Source organism: Dicentrarchus labrax, unplaced genomic scaffold, assembly GCF_905237075.1.
Source record: "Dicentrarchus labrax unplaced genomic scaffold, dlabrax2021, whole genome shotgun sequence".
Classification (NCBI taxonomy): domain Eukaryota; kingdom Metazoa; phylum Chordata; class Actinopteri; family Moronidae; genus Dicentrarchus; species Dicentrarchus labrax.
In genome coordinates, this window is record NW_026136718.1 from 18876292 (window position 1) to 18892940 (window position 16649).

The 16649-nt window shown below is 39.4% G+C and overlaps 2 protein-coding genes across 3 annotated transcripts; both read right to left on the bottom strand.

The window, feature by feature from the left end:
• Positions 1–55: 55 nt before the first annotated feature.
• Positions 56–3736, bottom strand: fpgt (fucose-1-phosphate guanylyltransferase). Of its 2 annotated transcripts, XM_051378035.1 has the most exons (4): positions 3567–3736; positions 3258–3425; positions 3042–3134; positions 56–1668 (listed from the first exon to the last, which is right to left on the bottom strand). In XM_051378035.1, exons 1-4 carry the CDS (start codon positions 3637–3639, stop codon positions 254–256), a joined length of 1749 nt encoding a protein of 582 aa, XP_051233995.1. In that variant the 5' UTR covers positions 3640–3736; the 3' UTR covers positions 56–253. The 2 variants fall into 2 exon arrangements, with proteins under 2 accessions (XP_051233995.1, XP_051233997.1); XM_051378037.1 differs by lacking the exon at positions 3567–3736 and having other exon boundaries at positions 3042–3154; positions 3258–3344.
• Positions 3737–6398: 2662 nt separating this feature from the next.
• On the bottom strand, positions 6399–16346 carry acot11b (acyl-CoA thioesterase 11b). Its single transcript, XM_051378034.1, has 16 exons — positions 15545–16346; positions 14215–14472; positions 12273–12342; positions 12047–12107; positions 11859–11960; positions 11632–11767; positions 11385–11538; positions 10582–10701; positions 10264–10402; positions 10080–10135; positions 9380–9446; positions 9198–9281; positions 8677–8810; positions 7744–7875; positions 7463–7589; positions 6399–7333 (listed from the first exon to the last, which is right to left on the bottom strand). Exons 2-16 carry the CDS (start codon positions 14402–14404, stop codon positions 7124–7126), a joined length of 1782 nt encoding a protein of 593 aa, XP_051233994.1. The 5' UTR covers positions 14405–14472; positions 15545–16346; the 3' UTR covers positions 6399–7123.
• Positions 16347–16649: the final 303 nt, after the last annotated feature.

Genomic DNA, 16649 nt, shown 5'->3' on the forward strand with positions numbered 1-16649 from the left:
CTTCTATAAGACACCAGAATGTTATATTTTAGATTACAAAAAATGTACAAAAACATTTTTAAAAAATTAAGAATGAACTTTATGAAACATTATACCACAATGAATCAGATGACAAAATCCATATCAGATCTTCATATTGCTGACAAAAGCTAATAGTCCTGATGGTTGAAAAATGATCATACAATATATTGATGATTTATAGCACAATGTATTTGATTTCTTACTTTAACAGCATAAAACTGCTTGCATGATCTCAATTGTTCGATTTTCTCCGTGTGATGTCTTCATATAGTCCCTTCCTGAACTTCAACATCTCCTCCAGGTTCTTACACTGTAAGCACTCTTGCATGGACATCAGCTCTGTGTCTTTAGGTAAGGTGAATGTGGACCCACTCAGGACGGCCTGCAGCATTTCCAGAGACACTGAGAATGAGCTTTGTGGATCAGAGCAAACAGGAAACAAACAAGCCTTCCACAAACTACAGCTGGACGCATCGCCCGAGAACCTCAGGACTTCATTTTTCAGCCCCCAGTGGGACAAACACTCTGCCAGGCTGAAACCAAAAAGCTTCAGCTCTTCCATGTACGCAGGGGCTTCCACACTGTGCTTTAAGTTGTCATTAATCCCAAACACGACAGTCACAAACCTGGTTTGGTGCTTGTGATTCACACACAGTGAGTGCATGAAGACTCCATCAGGCACAGAGAGGGCTGCGCTGACCCGGCAGCCGCTGACGATGGAGCCCCGACCTACAGAAACTCCTGCTCCCAGTCTGGAGTACTCCACCACTGATCGAGCTCCCACAGTGCAACTGGAATCGAGGACGCTGTACATAACGCAGTATCCCGGGGAGTCGTCTGAGTTTTCATTCATATGTACACTGAAGGCAGATGACAGGAGACCAAGCTCCCTGTGCAGCGCCACATCCTCAGTGAGGTGAAAGAGGTATTCTGATGTGGTTCCAATGTGATAAAACTTGGAGTTGTTCAGGAGAATGACATTCAAGGGAGTCCCTTTTAGAAGATGGAAGATCTTTTGGCGGATTTGCACCAGACTGCTCTCCTCTTTGGTGACATTTGCGGTGTTGTTGGTGTAATCTATCGTGGCTTTAGAACCCAGTGCTTGGAGGAAGTCCCCGTATGCGTCTATCTCACAGTCCAAGGGGCCCAACTCTCTCAGCAGGTTAAGAAGAGACTTTGCGGTATCAAAGTCGATGTAATAGGTGCTGTCTGTGTAGACAAACTCAGCATCAGGAAGAGAAAAACAACCACTCTGTCTTCTACAAACAGCTCCACTGTCTCGCATCTTATCAACGCTCGGCTTGTGCAGAAAGCACAGGCAGGAAGTGTTCTCCATCTCTGAGTAAGTAGGCTTTTCATGTGAATCCAACACAAACACTCCGTGGGTAGTCCCAATAGACAGTGAGGAGGGGTGTGCTAAAGCTGTAAAGCCAGGTTTGTCAAAACGGACATTTTCTTCCTCTGCAATACTGTAGAGCTCTATGTCATCAGCACAGGTCACCAGTACACCGGGCTTCATCTGGGACGGGAACTCCACATACATGGCCAGTTTGAGCTCCAGCATCTGGTAGAGAGGGTCACCCAGCGGCACAGCGGTGAAGATCTTCCCCAGGGCGCTGGCACTGGGAAGACGCTGACTCAACCCACCTGGATGGATGAGAAGAGAAATACAAGTGGGGAAGATACTAATAGAGATAATAAGTTTTTGGAATTGAAATCGGAATCTGTTGGGGTTAATTAGACAATGATGATATGCTGCTGTGCTGTGGGAGGAAGTGGAAGTTTAATTGAGTAAGGATAAAGCTTGTAGGGAGTGTGTGTGCAGTTTCTAATCTAATGTTCTCTGCAGTGTTGACATATTTTATTTGTTATGCTTAAAAGCAACAAGAAAAGAAAAATATAATAATAATGATAATAATAATAATAATAATAATAATAATAATAAAAAATAAATAAATAAATTAGCCGACATGGATGCAACAGTAATTGTGTTGTTGTGATTTGGACTGTGTGTGAGTCAACAAGCGGAGCCCTTTGTGGTGGTAAAGTTTAAAGACAGGCCATAATATCATGGTAAAGTATTGTTGCTTATTTTTTTAGGGCAGTAATACTGTCTGGAGTCTGACTTTGGCAAATAGCCTTAATAACTCAAGGGCAATAATGGATTTACTTTGATAGTATATAAGCATGCAATCCATCTATCTATTTTCTGCAGGCCCTTATTTGTAATCAGGGTCATAAGGGAGATGGAGGTCATCACAGCAAGTACCTGTAGTGCTGAAACTATCAGTCAATCAATCAAAGAAATTCACTGACTGTAGCTTTTCATCATCAGTTCATCGTTTCTGGGGTTTTTTTTAAGGAAAAATGCCAAAGCTTTTGTAGTTCCAGCCTCCAAAATGTAAACATCTCCCACTTAAAAGGGCCAGTGTGTAGTATTTAGTGGCATCTAGGTACAGATTACAACCCCTTCACCTCACCCTCCCGTTCCAAACCTGTAGGAGAATCTAAGGTGGTCCCATCCAGAGCCACTGTTTGGTTTGTCCATTGTGGACTATTGTAAAAACATGTCGGTTCAACGTGTTGGACTCAGTAGTAGTAGTGGACCCGCTCCCTCTGCAGATAAAAATGCTTTCAGTTTCGCAGCCAGTGGTTTCTGCTACATGCTTGGAACGGGGAGTTGTATTGAGTTTGTTGCTATGTGCAACTTTAACGCTAGATACCACTAAATCCTACACACTGGTCCTTTAATTTAGGCCTGTACGATATTAAAGTGAATCCCTTTGGTTTTGCTTATAATTGTGAACAAAACAAGTCACTTAAAGACGATGTATCAGCTTCTGGAAAATCGTAATGGGCATTTTTTACTACAGTTTTCTGACATTTTATCGACCAATAATTACACAAATACCATCACTGAGAATACCGTATCAGCATGAATTGGAAGAAAAGCAGTGGAAGACATAATTGTAATTTATTTAGACATCTAAGGGCAACAAAAGGTTATTCAAATCTCCAACCTGCATGGATGAGGATGACTCTCAGTCTGCTCAGAGTCTTCCCATAGATGTCATTCAGCTGCTGCAGCGCATACAGAGTGGAGCCCCCGTTCCCTTGAAAACACAAGGTCATACTAGTAATAATTTATAATAATGTGGTGCTTTGTTGATCCCCCTTCAACAACAAACAGAGCCCAGTTAAAATGAAACTGGAGAGTGTCTGTCTGACTCACTCACCTATTTTAGACCCAGGCGGATCTGAGAAGACCTTGTAGTGAATTCCAAGGGGAAGCTCTTTCCTGTCAACTTTCTGTGTGATCTGCAGCTCATACGCTTCCCTCTGGCTCCAGTCTACAGCAGTCACAACCACCACGTCCCAGAACTCACCCGGCTGCACTTCTCGCTCTTCACATGAACAGAAAGGAGACAGTTATGAGGACAGAATCCAGGCACGTTTTAGCTTAATATTTCACATGCTTTCACTGACCTATACTTCAGACAGATACAGATATATAGTATAAGATAGATATATGATATAAAACTCACCTCGCAGAGAGTTAAATTTCCTCAGTTTATCTCTTGTTGCGGTTTTTAACTTTGTGATGTATTCCTGACTCATGCTGTCGCCTCCAATGTCGATTGCTATAGTTATGTTAATAGTTAAAGTGCAGCAAACCTAGTTCAGATCGTCTCCTACTTCCGGGTGTTGTCACGTGGTTACGTTGCCGGCGAGTAAACGGAGCACGTGGTCAGGGTTGACCTGCAGTTTTGTTTTGGTTTTGTTTACGTTGGAAAACAGCCATAGATATATATTTTTATATTTAAGCACGTAATAAATAAAATAAAATAAAATGTAAATATTAATGTTATATTGTCTGTGAGTGAAACAGTTCACAGAAAGAAAATTACTCCAAAAGTATTTCCCTGAAAGATCTTAGTGTTTTGTTTGTGTTATTAATTGGTTTCCATATTGTTTTGTTCTGTGTTCCATAAATTATGTAAAATTGCCTCTCTTTTTTAAATTATTTGTTCATTTAATTATGTTTTCTATCAATTTAGTCTTCCCACATGATGCTCTGAAGAGCCCTTGCTGCACTCTCTCTGGATATATAAATATTCGGGTGGAGAAATACTAAATTACATTAAAATCTTTTGCTGTTTTAATGTAATTTAAAGGCTCTGCACACCCACACAGGTGTTTTCACTGTACTGGATGACTGGCCTCTGCTCAGGCTGAAAGTATGCAGAGCAATGCTGGGAGTTGTGTGTATAGGAATGGCTGAAATAAGTGAATACACCAGTGTGGGTTTATCTTGGGTGTGTACACCATGAAAGTTCATTCTTGACCTTGACAGTAGTTTGACAAAAGAAACTAAGTGGACTTTGAGTATGATTTAATGAACAGTTTTATTGTAATCTATTTATGTTTCTTTTTAATTGTGTTTTTTAACCTAACCTTTAACCTAGTCTAATTTAGATGTATTGAGAATCAACCTTTTATCCCAATTATAAGAATATATTTATTTTTATGCCACATTTCTGAACAATGTTACAAAGTGCTTTACAAAAGAAAAATAAAACCAGACAAGGATGATCATCATAATTGACAGGTCCATGAAACTCCAAATTCCCAGACACAATAATGAAGTACATGACCATGATATCTTCAATAGTGGCTCTGGACCTGTTAACTGCCCTTGCAAGTACTAATGGTGTTTTAGTGGTTTTACTTTACCGCAGTGCAGACAACCTCACAAACAGACCTACAACCTGATGTAAACTAATGAGTAAAATAAATCATTTATTTTTCTGAACATAGCTAAATGCCTGCTGAATAACCTTTGATAATTAATTGATGACAAAAGTGCACTTTACTCCCTGAATGGAGCCTGTTAAATTAATTAATCTATTACGCTAGCTTTTATAATCAGAAATAATCATTTTTAACAAGGTTTTCTGTCACTGTTCACATGTCACCATGGCAACAGATGCTCGACAACATCCTCAGGCTACATGTTTATTTGCATGACATTAAATTGTATATTGTTACAAAGTGTATTCTCTTTCTCTTACACCACATTTCTGGTGCTGTGGTTTAAGAAAAAGCAGATGTAAGGGTCTTAAATCTCCATGACAACAACATGTGGAAATGTCCAGGGATTGGTTGTCTGCTAAATAAACCCTTTGACATCTCAGTGGTGCTAAAAAGGAAAGTTAAAGACACTTAGACACAATAACAGATACTCGAGGAGCGAGCTGGATTGGAAAAAAAAGGGTCTCTTTTGTTTAAAAAATTGGAGGAAGAATTCAGACAATGTCAACAGCCTGGGCTTTATTTAACTTTTAGAGTCTGCGACATAGGCTTTGCTTTCAGCTGTGGGTTACAAGCCTCAAGTGAAATATTTGAAAATGAAAAAAGATAAAAGAAACTGATCCAAACAGATCAGAGATCTTTCTTTAGACCTTGTTCAACATCCACTACTTACTGCTAGTATTTCATATTTGCTGTAAACGTTTTTGTAATAAGCGATTATATAAGACTGTGCAATTCTGCTGCACTGAGAACAAACAACTTTGCCACCTTTAACCACATTTATCCTTCCAGTACTACAAAGATAAGGATAAGCAGTTTCTACTGAAGCTCTCAGAGCTCTGTCAACAAGGCTGCCTTCCAGATGACAGCCAACAGTTTGCAGGCAGACTTTGAGCAGAAGAAGTTGGTAAACCAGCCTATGGAGCTGGATTGTTGAGATCGTTCACAAAGCACTTTGGCAGAGGCAGTAGTTGCAGGACGCCGGGCAGAAGTATGCTGCATTTTTAAAACAGAGGTGAAAGAGGAAGGCTTGGGAGTGGGCACTGATCGAGGCTTTTCACAAGAATAGCACAAATCAGACGCTGTTCAGTGACCTGCAGAGTGGTGTGAACTGGCAACGGGCGTCCAGCCGCAGGCCAAGACACGTAATCCAGTCATCCAGGGATGCTTTGGACAGATTTATTTCACAGGATTACCGACTGGCCTGTACCTGACAGTATTTCATTGTTTTACCTGAAATTTCACACTGTACTGACGATCACATACACTATATTTTTTCATTACAGATGCTGCTGTTATTCGTGTTTGGCTGTCCGGGAAGCAGTGTGAGTACAACAGGATGACCATGGAACAAGCACAATACCTGGAAAGCAGACAGAGCTACGAACTCCTTTAAACCCCAGTCAGAGGCAGCCAGCACAACACTAAAATCACAAGTTACAGTGGGATACAACTGCAAGCTGTGTTTTTCCTTTCTTTTTTCTTCATGAAAAATGGTTAAGGAATGTCAGGAATGCAGGGTGAGGGAGGTGAACACCAACACAACAGCTAAAATGAACATAATCCACTGGTCTATTGTGTTTATTGTTTCAGTTTAATCAAGAAAACAGCTTGGCCGTCGAGTGTCAACATGTTATACGATCAGTGCAAGAGTTGTCCTGTATAATCATTGTCTCACAATAAAAACAGCATCATGACATACTAAATGTACAATTGGCTTAAGTCTTAATCAAATAGTTTAAAAACTTTATTTAGGAGGTAGAAAATATACTATATAAAAAAAAAAGCTGTTTCAAACATCCCAGCTTAGACTAATTTTATCCTCATGTTAGTTTCTGTAAAGACTGGCAATACCATTTAAAATATTGCTTTCTCAACATAATAGATTTCTGTTAAATACTTAAGAATATGTACTAAAATTAATTGATCTATAAATAAAATTGCACAGGAAGTTTTCCATACTATAGCCTAAGAGGCTTAACATATGAGAGACTCTTGCTTCATACCTATTAATCTTGCTGAAAACATGTAGCAAATTCTTACAAAAACCTATACAGTGCATTTCTTTATCCTTTCTCTCTCTCGCTCTCTCTCTCTCTCTCTCTCTCTCTCTCTCATTTACAGAATAAACAAAGTCACCCAGTGCAAACTGAGGTTTAAAGAAAAAAAACAACCACAAATCCATTGAAAAGACGTCTGCAATCTCCGGGTGGGATACTTCTTCAAGAGCACAGCACCTCCACAACAGAAGTGCCATGGAATCAAGACAGAGAGATTATCCTAATCCCTCCTACTGATGCCACTGCTCCTCTTGTGGGGAGACCATGGCGCCACTGTTATGTCTCATTGCAGAGGGTGGCAGAGCAGCCAGGCTGTCCTTGTTGGCCTCCAGGAAGTCGCTACAGGCAGAGAAAGCGCTGTAAAAGCTGGAGGAGAGGCCAGCGATGTCTGTGGAGATGTAGGGGAGGACACCCGGTGTGGCCTGGTTGTAATAGGTGATCTGAAACAAAACACATCACGTCTTGTAACTACTTTTGCTTTAGTTTTAAAGTTGTGAAGCGTTAGGCTGCAGCAATGTCCTCATAGAAAGCGTGAATGCTGAACTGCGTGTCCCTCTCATTTGGCCAACCTTGGTGACAGTACTGGACTCTTCCCAGATTGTGAAGCCAGCACAGAGCACCTCTCCCCTGGTGTAGTCCTCAGTGGGAGGGTGAGTGGGCAAAGTGACAGAACGCAGAGCTATCAGATATGGGTCCCTGAGAGGGACAGAAGAGGAGGGCATCATGAGACTTTATGAAAGAGCAAGTGTTAGTGGCAGTAATGCAATAATTGGTTGCATAGAAATATAATATAAAGGTGTAATAGGAAATCGAGAAACAAAAGGTGAAAAAGTTTATTATGTTACCACACCTGGCATCACATGGCTTCCTCCTAGATGCCAGCAAGATAAAGTCCTTGCCTTTGCCCCTTTTACTGACCGACGGTGTGGCTACGCGATAAAGTGTGTCTTCCTCATCCGCTTGGTTGATCACTTCACATTCCCTGCAGTGGCCACAAAGCAATAAGCATGTGATACAATGCAGATGTTAAAGAGTTAAATAAACTGTATTTCTCACAATAAATTAAGACAAATAACTGGAACCTTTTGATTATTTTATTTGTTACTCATTTTGTACTGTATTAATATGTGCCAACATATGTCATGCAGAACTTTCCCCGTATGTTTGTTTTGTTGGTTGCTGTAATAATATAATACAACTGAGGAATTTAAAGGATAAAGCTGGTGATATTCCACATTTCTCCTGTTGTCAACAAATCGCATGAAAAGACCAAAACCAACAATTAATGTATCCTTATACCTCTGTGCCATAGACGTCCATTGTTCAAAAATAACAAGCACCACTGTTGCACTGGGTAACATGTTGCTTCATTACCATGAATATAGGCACTGTAGTTTATTTTGAGTGCATCCCACATACACCTTCCTGTAGCTGTAAATACTCACTAAAGCACCAAATGTGTATTACTAGCTGAGAAGAGTCCCCTAAGAAACACTCTATTACCATTAATTCCTGTGGCATTTGCTAAAAACTACAATGCCCTGCTGTTTTATGAAATTACTGAGCCTTTTTAAAAAATAAAACTGCATATTTAAAGATTTACATCTTCTATAGAAACAAACTGGCTTGGGGCTGAGCACCAAAGACCTAAAGTATTGAGAGACAGACAAAAACACTGTTTTGGTGTTTTTATGTGATTTTCTGACAAAAATATAGAACAACATCCGAATTATCCTTTAAGCTTACTCTTATGCTAAATGCCAAAAATGTAGACGTTACTGACTCATAGTGCTGGTCCCACTCCTTTCTCCTCCTCAGGTCTGACAGTAGGTGGAACGTTTGCTCTGCTGGTACGCCGACGTGCATCTCCACCTTGAAACACAGCACGTGATTTTCCTCCAGTGTGTACAGCCTGACCTAAGAATGGAGCACATCCACAAAGAGGAAGTGGGCTCTACATGTATAAACAGGTTTTGTTCCAGTTATTTTAATACGCACACAGTTTGACAGCTGTCACGCTGATTGGTGGGTGCATGAGAGATTCTACATATATTAAATATTTTGAGGATTGACTTTAGTCTGAGCTTGTTCTCTCAATCTCTGAAAATTACTTTAGACAAAGTTTTCAGACTTGTTCTGCATTATTCCACCATTTAATTAAAGCAGTATGGTCCTACTTCCAGGACAGCCACTGTGACTGTGCAGCTTCTTCAATATAATACGGATCCAAATGTACGGTGCAATCACAACAGCTGTAACTATTTAACAAGCTATATCCTGGATGCTAATACAAACAATACTGACCTTGTTTTTCTCAGAAGTTAATACCCAGTTGTTTCTGGTATCCATTAGTTTCAGTGCTGATACATTATTGTAGCTCAGGTACATCTGAAAAACAAAGGGACGTCTGAACTCTTGACCACAGTGACAATATCTAATAAGCCTTCCTAAGCATGTGTGCCTCTGTTTGCCAGAAATTGCAATACCTGGTTACTTGGATCCCAGGGAACAGACAGAGGCACTTCAGTTTGCTTGCAGGAGATAATGTATTTCCTGTAAACAGGTAGGGCACAATGATTTACATTCAGGGACAAAAGAAAGATTTGACCGATATGAACCTTTTTTCATTCTAGCAATGATACAACACATTTGGTTATCAAACAGTGGAGTGAAGATTATACTGGAGGCTGGGTATTTTACAGTTGAACAATGAACTTATTATGCTTGACAGACTCTGCACCAAAGTCTGCTCAGCTGTGATATGCTGCTCTGCCAAGTCATGTGCTGCTGCAGAGAATTGTAAACAATAGACAAACTAAGCAATGATGACTCCCAGTGCTTTATACTGCATCATGTACTATAATTTGTTTTTTTTCTCCAATGTATTTGTTGGTTTTGTCATGGTTAATGAGAATCCATCTTGCATACAATGTTGGTTTGTGGTGGACTATTAGTATAATTTCTTCAGTGACAAAAAAACCTGATTCCTCTGTAGCTACTTTTGGCTCAAAACATACGTTTCCTTATGTAATAAATAGGAAAGTAAGCAGATAACAGTGTTAACTAACTAGCTAACTTTTTTCACAGACAACATACAGATCTGCAACAAACCATGTCAGCACTCTATAGATTTATCAGCAGGCTGTACAAAGAACAAAACCTGACAGTTCACAGGGAGATACTAACCTATCCAGGCGAATCTTCTTTCTGGCAATAGCTTCTTGATAACGTCTTTTTCCATCCTGTAAAACATGGTAAAACCCAATGCTGAAATTCTCACAAAAGGATGCTCATTTAGCTTTTTTTGGCTCCATACTTATATGTATATTATGGGCTCCCAGGCACTGACAGGACCCCTAAAAAAACTCACCACAGGCTCAGGTCGTATCCGTGGAAGCGTGCTTGGTTTCCTGTCACTGTCCAGCACCTCAAAGGTCATAAAAGCACTATTTATATGGCGCAGAGGTTCTCCACCCTGGTAGGCCTCAGCACACACTCCCACCTCCATGCTACAGCATACCATGTACGCAGGCGCGTGGGTTCACAAAAGATATGCATTCACACAGACGTATAATGTAAACACACTTAGACTGTAAATGTTAACGATACATTGCATACATTTATTAGATGAGTTGAGAGTTGTTTGTCCCTTGTGCGATAAGAAATCCTCATTATGGGTAGTACTCACCTGTGCTTGAAGGAATTGTTAACAATGGCTTTCAGCACTAGTCGGTCACCAATATGAGATGGGCCACGGAAATGGAACATGTCTATGCTCCTCAGGGTTGGGTGAGCGTTGCACAAGCGACTAGATCAAAATATGAAGAAGAAAGAGCAAAGTGTTTGTAGTTTCTCTTAAGTGTTGATGTTTTTTAACCATTAGCCTCATTACAAATAACATCTTGGCAAATTAGGAATTATTAGGAGTTACTAGGAACATGTTTATTTGTTTTCTTGCTGAGAGTTATGAGAAGATCACTCTTATATCTGCTGATTATTTATGAAGCTACTGCCAGAGCCTGTTATCTTAGCCTGGCATAAAGACTACAAACAGGGAGAAACAGGGTAACAAAACCCATCAGCGATTACCAGGTTTTATCTTGTTTGTTTAATCCATACAAATACTGGAGTGTAAAATAGACTATTTTGTGGATTTATGAGGGGTTTTTCTGTAGGACTATATTGTGGCCGGGTGCAGTGATTTGAGTCTCAGGTGGTTTACTGGCAACCTCAGCCAAGAAATAGTCCTGCACCACTCCGTATAAAACCACAACTTGTCATATTAAACCAATTAGATATAGTGTTTTAATTAGTGAACTTCAGAAGTGCTGGTACTAGGCTAGCCCTTCCTCCTGTATTCACTTGTTATGCTAAGCTAACTGACTGCTGGCTGTAGCTTCATATTTCAATATTTCTTTACATTTATTTTAAGCTAGTTTAACAAAAAAAAATATATAATAACAATGACAAACAGAAAAACTACGTCCACACCTTGCTGCAATTGTAGCCACATTCTCCATCCAGGCCATGATCTGACCCCCAAAGGTGCTGACTTGATGGTTGGCATGTGGCGGTAGCACCAGCTCCACGCTCTCCACTCGTGTCCGCTCGGCTGGCACAGCATCCTGATACTCCTGGCATTCTCCTGGTGAGAGCGCACAAACAAGGAGCTTTAGTCAATCAGACTCCAAATGGTGCCAAGTGCTGTGTTATAAAGCCCTATGTCTACTGCCTGTACTCAGTTGAGCTGTGCTGCTGCTCAGTAGGTCTGTAATGATCTCAGCGTGGATGAGCCTCATCCTCCTCCGCTCTGCTGCCAGGCTGTACTCCATCTGCTCCATTTGTGTGTGAGGAATCACCTGCTTCAGCTGTACCTGTGCACACAAAACACACACAGAACCAGAGGATGTTGAACCAGCTTTAGTTAAATGGTTTTGTGTTCATATTTTGGTTATTGCCCCTTACCTTCCCAGCTTCAGTTCGTCTGGCCACAAAAGTAGCAAAGGCATGGCAAACCTTCCACTGCCTGTCAGTGTAAAGGTCCTCACAAGTGACCAATATACCCACCTGAAAGAGAATCGCCACATTTATTTAATTACTTATGAAATAAAATGAATGCTCACATGCTGAAATCAAAAACAATGTCCACCAACCTCCATACTGGACGTGAAGGCTCTGTTGACCTTTGCTATGATGTTTACAACCTTTCCAACCCTGGAGTAGACAGACACAGATGCTTCTCTTTACTATCAACATGGAGCAGTGATTATAGTATCAACACATTGTGAACCTCTTAACTATGAGACGTAATGTTCAGTTAGTGTCAGGAATGAGTTGGAGATACACCACGGTAGAGCAGCATTAAGGTTAATACCTTACCCTATGGTGTGTTCAAAATGGATGTCGTCCACAGATGCAGTGATACAGGAACAACCTGCATGTCTCTCGGCTGGGAGAGAAGAGATATGCAAATATTTAGGTAGTGCAGCACAAAATCACATCTGTGAACTGGGTCACTGATTGACTGCGAAGACATCATCATCTTCAGACCTAAAAAATAAAACCATTACTCTTAGGGGATTCCTTAAAACAAAATCCTCTCAAATTGGGGTTCTGTGGTCTAATGTGCATCTCATGAAAAAGTTTGGGCCATTTCTGGATTGTTTGTCTGTTTGTTTGTTGTTTTTATAATATATTGTTTGTTCGATTGTATTTTTCCTTTCTTTTCTCTCTTATATTGACATTGTATATTGTTCTGGAGTGGCGACACTCTGTAAATGCACAATCTGGTTAAAAAAAAGAAAAAGAAAAATGAAGAAAGAAAACATTTGGGAACCTCTGATCTATCACACCGAAAGGTAGTTTCAAATTTAAATGCATAAAGTGTTATCTATTGCTTGTGAGAGAGAGTGATTTTGAACCACTCTGAATCAATGAATTGCTGAACAAAGGGGTTAAAATAAAAGTAAAAGCACATTTTACCTTAAACAGTTTCACTATTTATTTTCCAGAAAATCCTACTACATATACATTAATACAGAATATATAAAACTGTGTAGGATTTAGTGGCTCTAGCACTGTAGTTGAAGATTGCAACTAATTTGCTTCACCATCCCTTTCCAAGTGTGAGGAAGAAACTAAAGTGGCTGTAAAATGCACGAAAAACACAAATGCCTCAATCTAGAGCCAGTGATCAGTTTGTCTGTTCTGTGCTGGAGGTCTAACGTGGCGACTGGCTGCATCTGTAGTTATAAATGTCTCATTCTAAGGTAACAAAAAACACAATAATTGTATTTTCAGATGATTATCCACTAATGAAAAAATACCTATAAATACATTATATTCCATATCTGCCTATAGATCCTCCTAAATGTAACACACTCAACTTTTAACTACCTGGCCTCAGGTCAACCAGTCTGTAATTAAACCCATAGTGTCTTTATAAGTGGGCCTTGAAAATCTTGGACAAAAAACAAATAAAAAAGGTAAGAAATATGTGCATTTTATTTATGTAAAGCTGGTTTTTAACATGTTTACACAGACTTACTCCTCAGCCTTTCTGCAAATACATCAAGAGACTACAGAGCGGCAGCAGATCCACCAGAGATCCACCAGAGATCCACCTCCAGCTTCAAGTGGCAATTGCAAACTTCCATTCTGTCGACCATTTTTTGCTCAGACAGCTTTTTCTGTGAGAGAAGCAAAGTCCTGGAACTCGCAACCCGATCACTTGAAATTTGCAACTAACTTCACCACTTTTAAGACGAAAGCTACCAAATCCAACAAATCTGTACTCATGTATAGTTTTTAAATGTGTATTGAAATGTGTTTTATTCATTGTATCCTGTACCCTCTTTTTAACTTACTGTCTTAATATTTTCACAAAGGCCCTTCTAGGGTGATACATGTTAGCATCGGACTGTTTTCAGTCCGTCTGTATCAGTCCCTATTAAATAAAACATAAATAAATAATACTACAAGTGTTACATGAATGCATTTTTTCAATCATGTATGTTTAACACAAACACACATTGGTTTATCTACCTAGCTTAGTTTAGGTATGTAAAAAAAAAAAATCATCAGGATATAATTTTAAATGTCAGTTCACTACTTCTTGCTAGAATATTTCAGCAATGGGATATTCTTGGATAACCATGGTGCATCCTCAGAGTTGCAGATGCTTGAGAATGTTTAAGGCTTTATAATCTCCTGGTGAGCTGTTACATGCTGTGAAGCTGAGACGTAAGAAAACTACTGAGAGTTTCAACGTAACACTTGTTATTCATTTAGCTCATATTGTAAAAGTGAGCAGTTTTCCTACCAGACAAGCAGGCTGTGGAGTCCATCCATTTCAGCAGCTGCCCGACACTCAGCTCTCCACAGTGGTTGGCATGGCATGGCAGCACGATCTGGCTCATCTTCACTTCAGTGGGGTTTCTGTACCCTTCCTCACTCTCCTCAATGAACAGAGGGTCCAGCACAGTGTCTGCATGTTTCCCCTCTGACGTCATAGCTCACAACTACAAAGATGGGAAACACAGGAACCAGGACACTGTCCACTTGGATTTGGACTCACGTACTGAAAGAAAAATATAATGATTACAGCCACATCACCACAAAACATATGATTGGAAGTTGCATCACTTCATACAGCGAAATCAAAAAAATGGACGAATCAGTTGTAAAAGGAGTTAAACAGGGGCCCTTTCTGCACCAAACGTGGACCATGTCCGGATGTAAAAACATTCTGTAACCCAGATAGTAAAAGTACTTCTTGGAGCGAGCACCAGTCTTCTATTTTAATTATGGTTAAGAAAAGCACACTTTATTTGTTATTTATACATTTTGGTCCCTTAAAACACAATATAATCTTTAAAAAAAAAAAAAAAGCAATGAAAACAATAATTTCAGTTGTGATGGAGAGTTGATTCAGCTGACAAACAATCAATTTTGAGTTTAAAGGGGCTGCCACACAGGTGTTTACACCCACATCTAACAGTAATTTAAGTGTTGAGTCAGAAGCACCACTAACAAAACACAGACATTTCTAATCGCTTAATATGCCTTGATTTTGCTCCCCTACTGAACATGAAAAATGCATTCATCATCATTTGTGTTGCAACCTAAGACGCTTTAAATAATCTGCAACTCAAGTTTGTGAGAAATTGCCCAACATTTATCACACCCCCCCAAACACCACTGGAGGATCAGGAAAAACCTGAAACGCCTATTTATGTAATCAAGTATTTGATGGTGCAGCTTCTACACTATCAATGAATGCAATTATACATACAACCTTTGTAAGTGCAGGCTGGGTCCTGTCTTTTTAGAGCGGTTTTAATCATGCTGAGACAGAAACTATTTCAAGACACATGCAAACTATTTTAAGGCATGCCGCTAAATGGGTTACTCATGGAAACTATTTGTTGGGATACAAGTGTTTGCCCATAACTTTTGCTCCAGTGGGACACCTGTCTTTCCTGTTATCGATGACAGGAGCTGCGGTGACCTTTAAATTGACTTTAAAAAAATGAGACATTCACTATTAAACTTCTGTTGCCAAAGCATACGCACAAAAAAATAAAGCCGTCACTGGTAAACACGGCCATGTATTTCACACTGAGAGCAAATTAAACTGGAAAAAGACTCACCTGATTTTAAAAGTCACTGCTGGGGAAGTGGAGATAAAGTCCTTCACGTGGTAAAGACTGTCGGCTGGGAAACATTAACACCGGCTGAGACAGTGCAGCCTGCGACCGGGGCTCTTAACCATGTCACCCACCCGCTGAACAACACAACAACTTGCTGAACACACACATACACACACACGCCATAGATTTACTAAAGAGTTTCACCACTGGAGGGAGAGAGAGGGAGAGAGAGAGAGTGAGAGAGGGAGATCCCCCTGTAGTTGCAGTCCATATTTTTAAGGTGGAACTGTGGTGACCTCATATTTAAGGGCTTTAAAGGCGATATTTAATAGCAAATCAAACAGGAAAAGTATTTGTTCATGCACTTATTTAAAGAAATACAAAATATAAACTCTAGAAATGTTATGGATACTAGAAAAAATTTGTTTCAATATGTATGTTAAAGCTCTTCCATACTCAAGCACCGTTTAAAAGTTTATTAAACTCCAACAATGATCTCTTCAGAGGAACCCATTTATCTTTACGCTTTTATTGATTCGCTATGTATTGTAGGGCCTGCATATTTGCTTCTGTACATGTTAATTTCTTATGTAAGGGAAAAAAGGGCTTATTCTATCCCATATCATCATTTATTTGCTCCTGATGAGGCAAAACTTTATTGTTATTCCTACAGTATAATGTGCCGTTAATTAATATACTTAAAAGCCCATAACATATAGAAATATAAGGCTCTTTTGGTATGGAGCCCACATAATAAAAGTAATACTAGAAAGAGTAGTAAATAATTAAAATGAAGGGTCCAAAGAATAATAAACTTTGCCTTAAAGCTCCATCAGTTTTCAGAGCACCATATTCTGGAGATTTTATTTTTATATTTTCTATAAAATATTTTTTTATTAAAAATATTTCTTAGATATAGATACTTATACATACATTTTATTGTAAAATCTGTTTTGAGAAGGAAAAAATGGTTGAAATGGTTGATTGTTCATAACCAAAATAGTTAATTCATGTCAGAATCAAGTCTTGTAAACAATTACAGAAGAACTATCAATTTCTGCATTAAATTACGCTCATTGATATCGCAGCTATCAACGTCAAAAAC

Bases quoted from the DNA above. Each gene is read 5' to 3' on its own strand.
- acot11b (XM_051378034.1), bottom strand. From the start codon at position 14,404: ATGACGTCAGAGGGGAAACATGCAGACACTGTGCTGGACCCTCTGTTC. The intron at 11,768-11,858 runs GTAAGGGGCAAT...TTGTGTGCACAG, and splicing joins GACGAACTGAAGCTGGGAAG to GTACAGCTGAAGCAGGTGAT. The intron at 9,447-10,079 runs GTTAGTATCTCC...ACCTGTTTACAG, and splicing joins AAGAAGATTCGCCTGGATAG to GAAATACATTATCTCCTGCA.
- fpgt (XM_051378035.1), bottom strand. From the start codon at position 3,639: ATGAGTCAGGAATACATCACAAAGTTAAAAACCGCAACAAGAGATAAA. The intron at 3,135-3,257 runs GTGAGTGAGTCA...TGTGTTTTCAAG, and splicing joins TCCGCCTGGGTCTAAAATAG to GGAACGGGGGCTCCACTCTG. The intron at 1,669-3,041 runs GTTGGAGATTTG...TCATCCATCCAG, and splicing joins AGTCATCCTCATCCATGCAG to GTGGGTTGAGTCAGCGTCTT.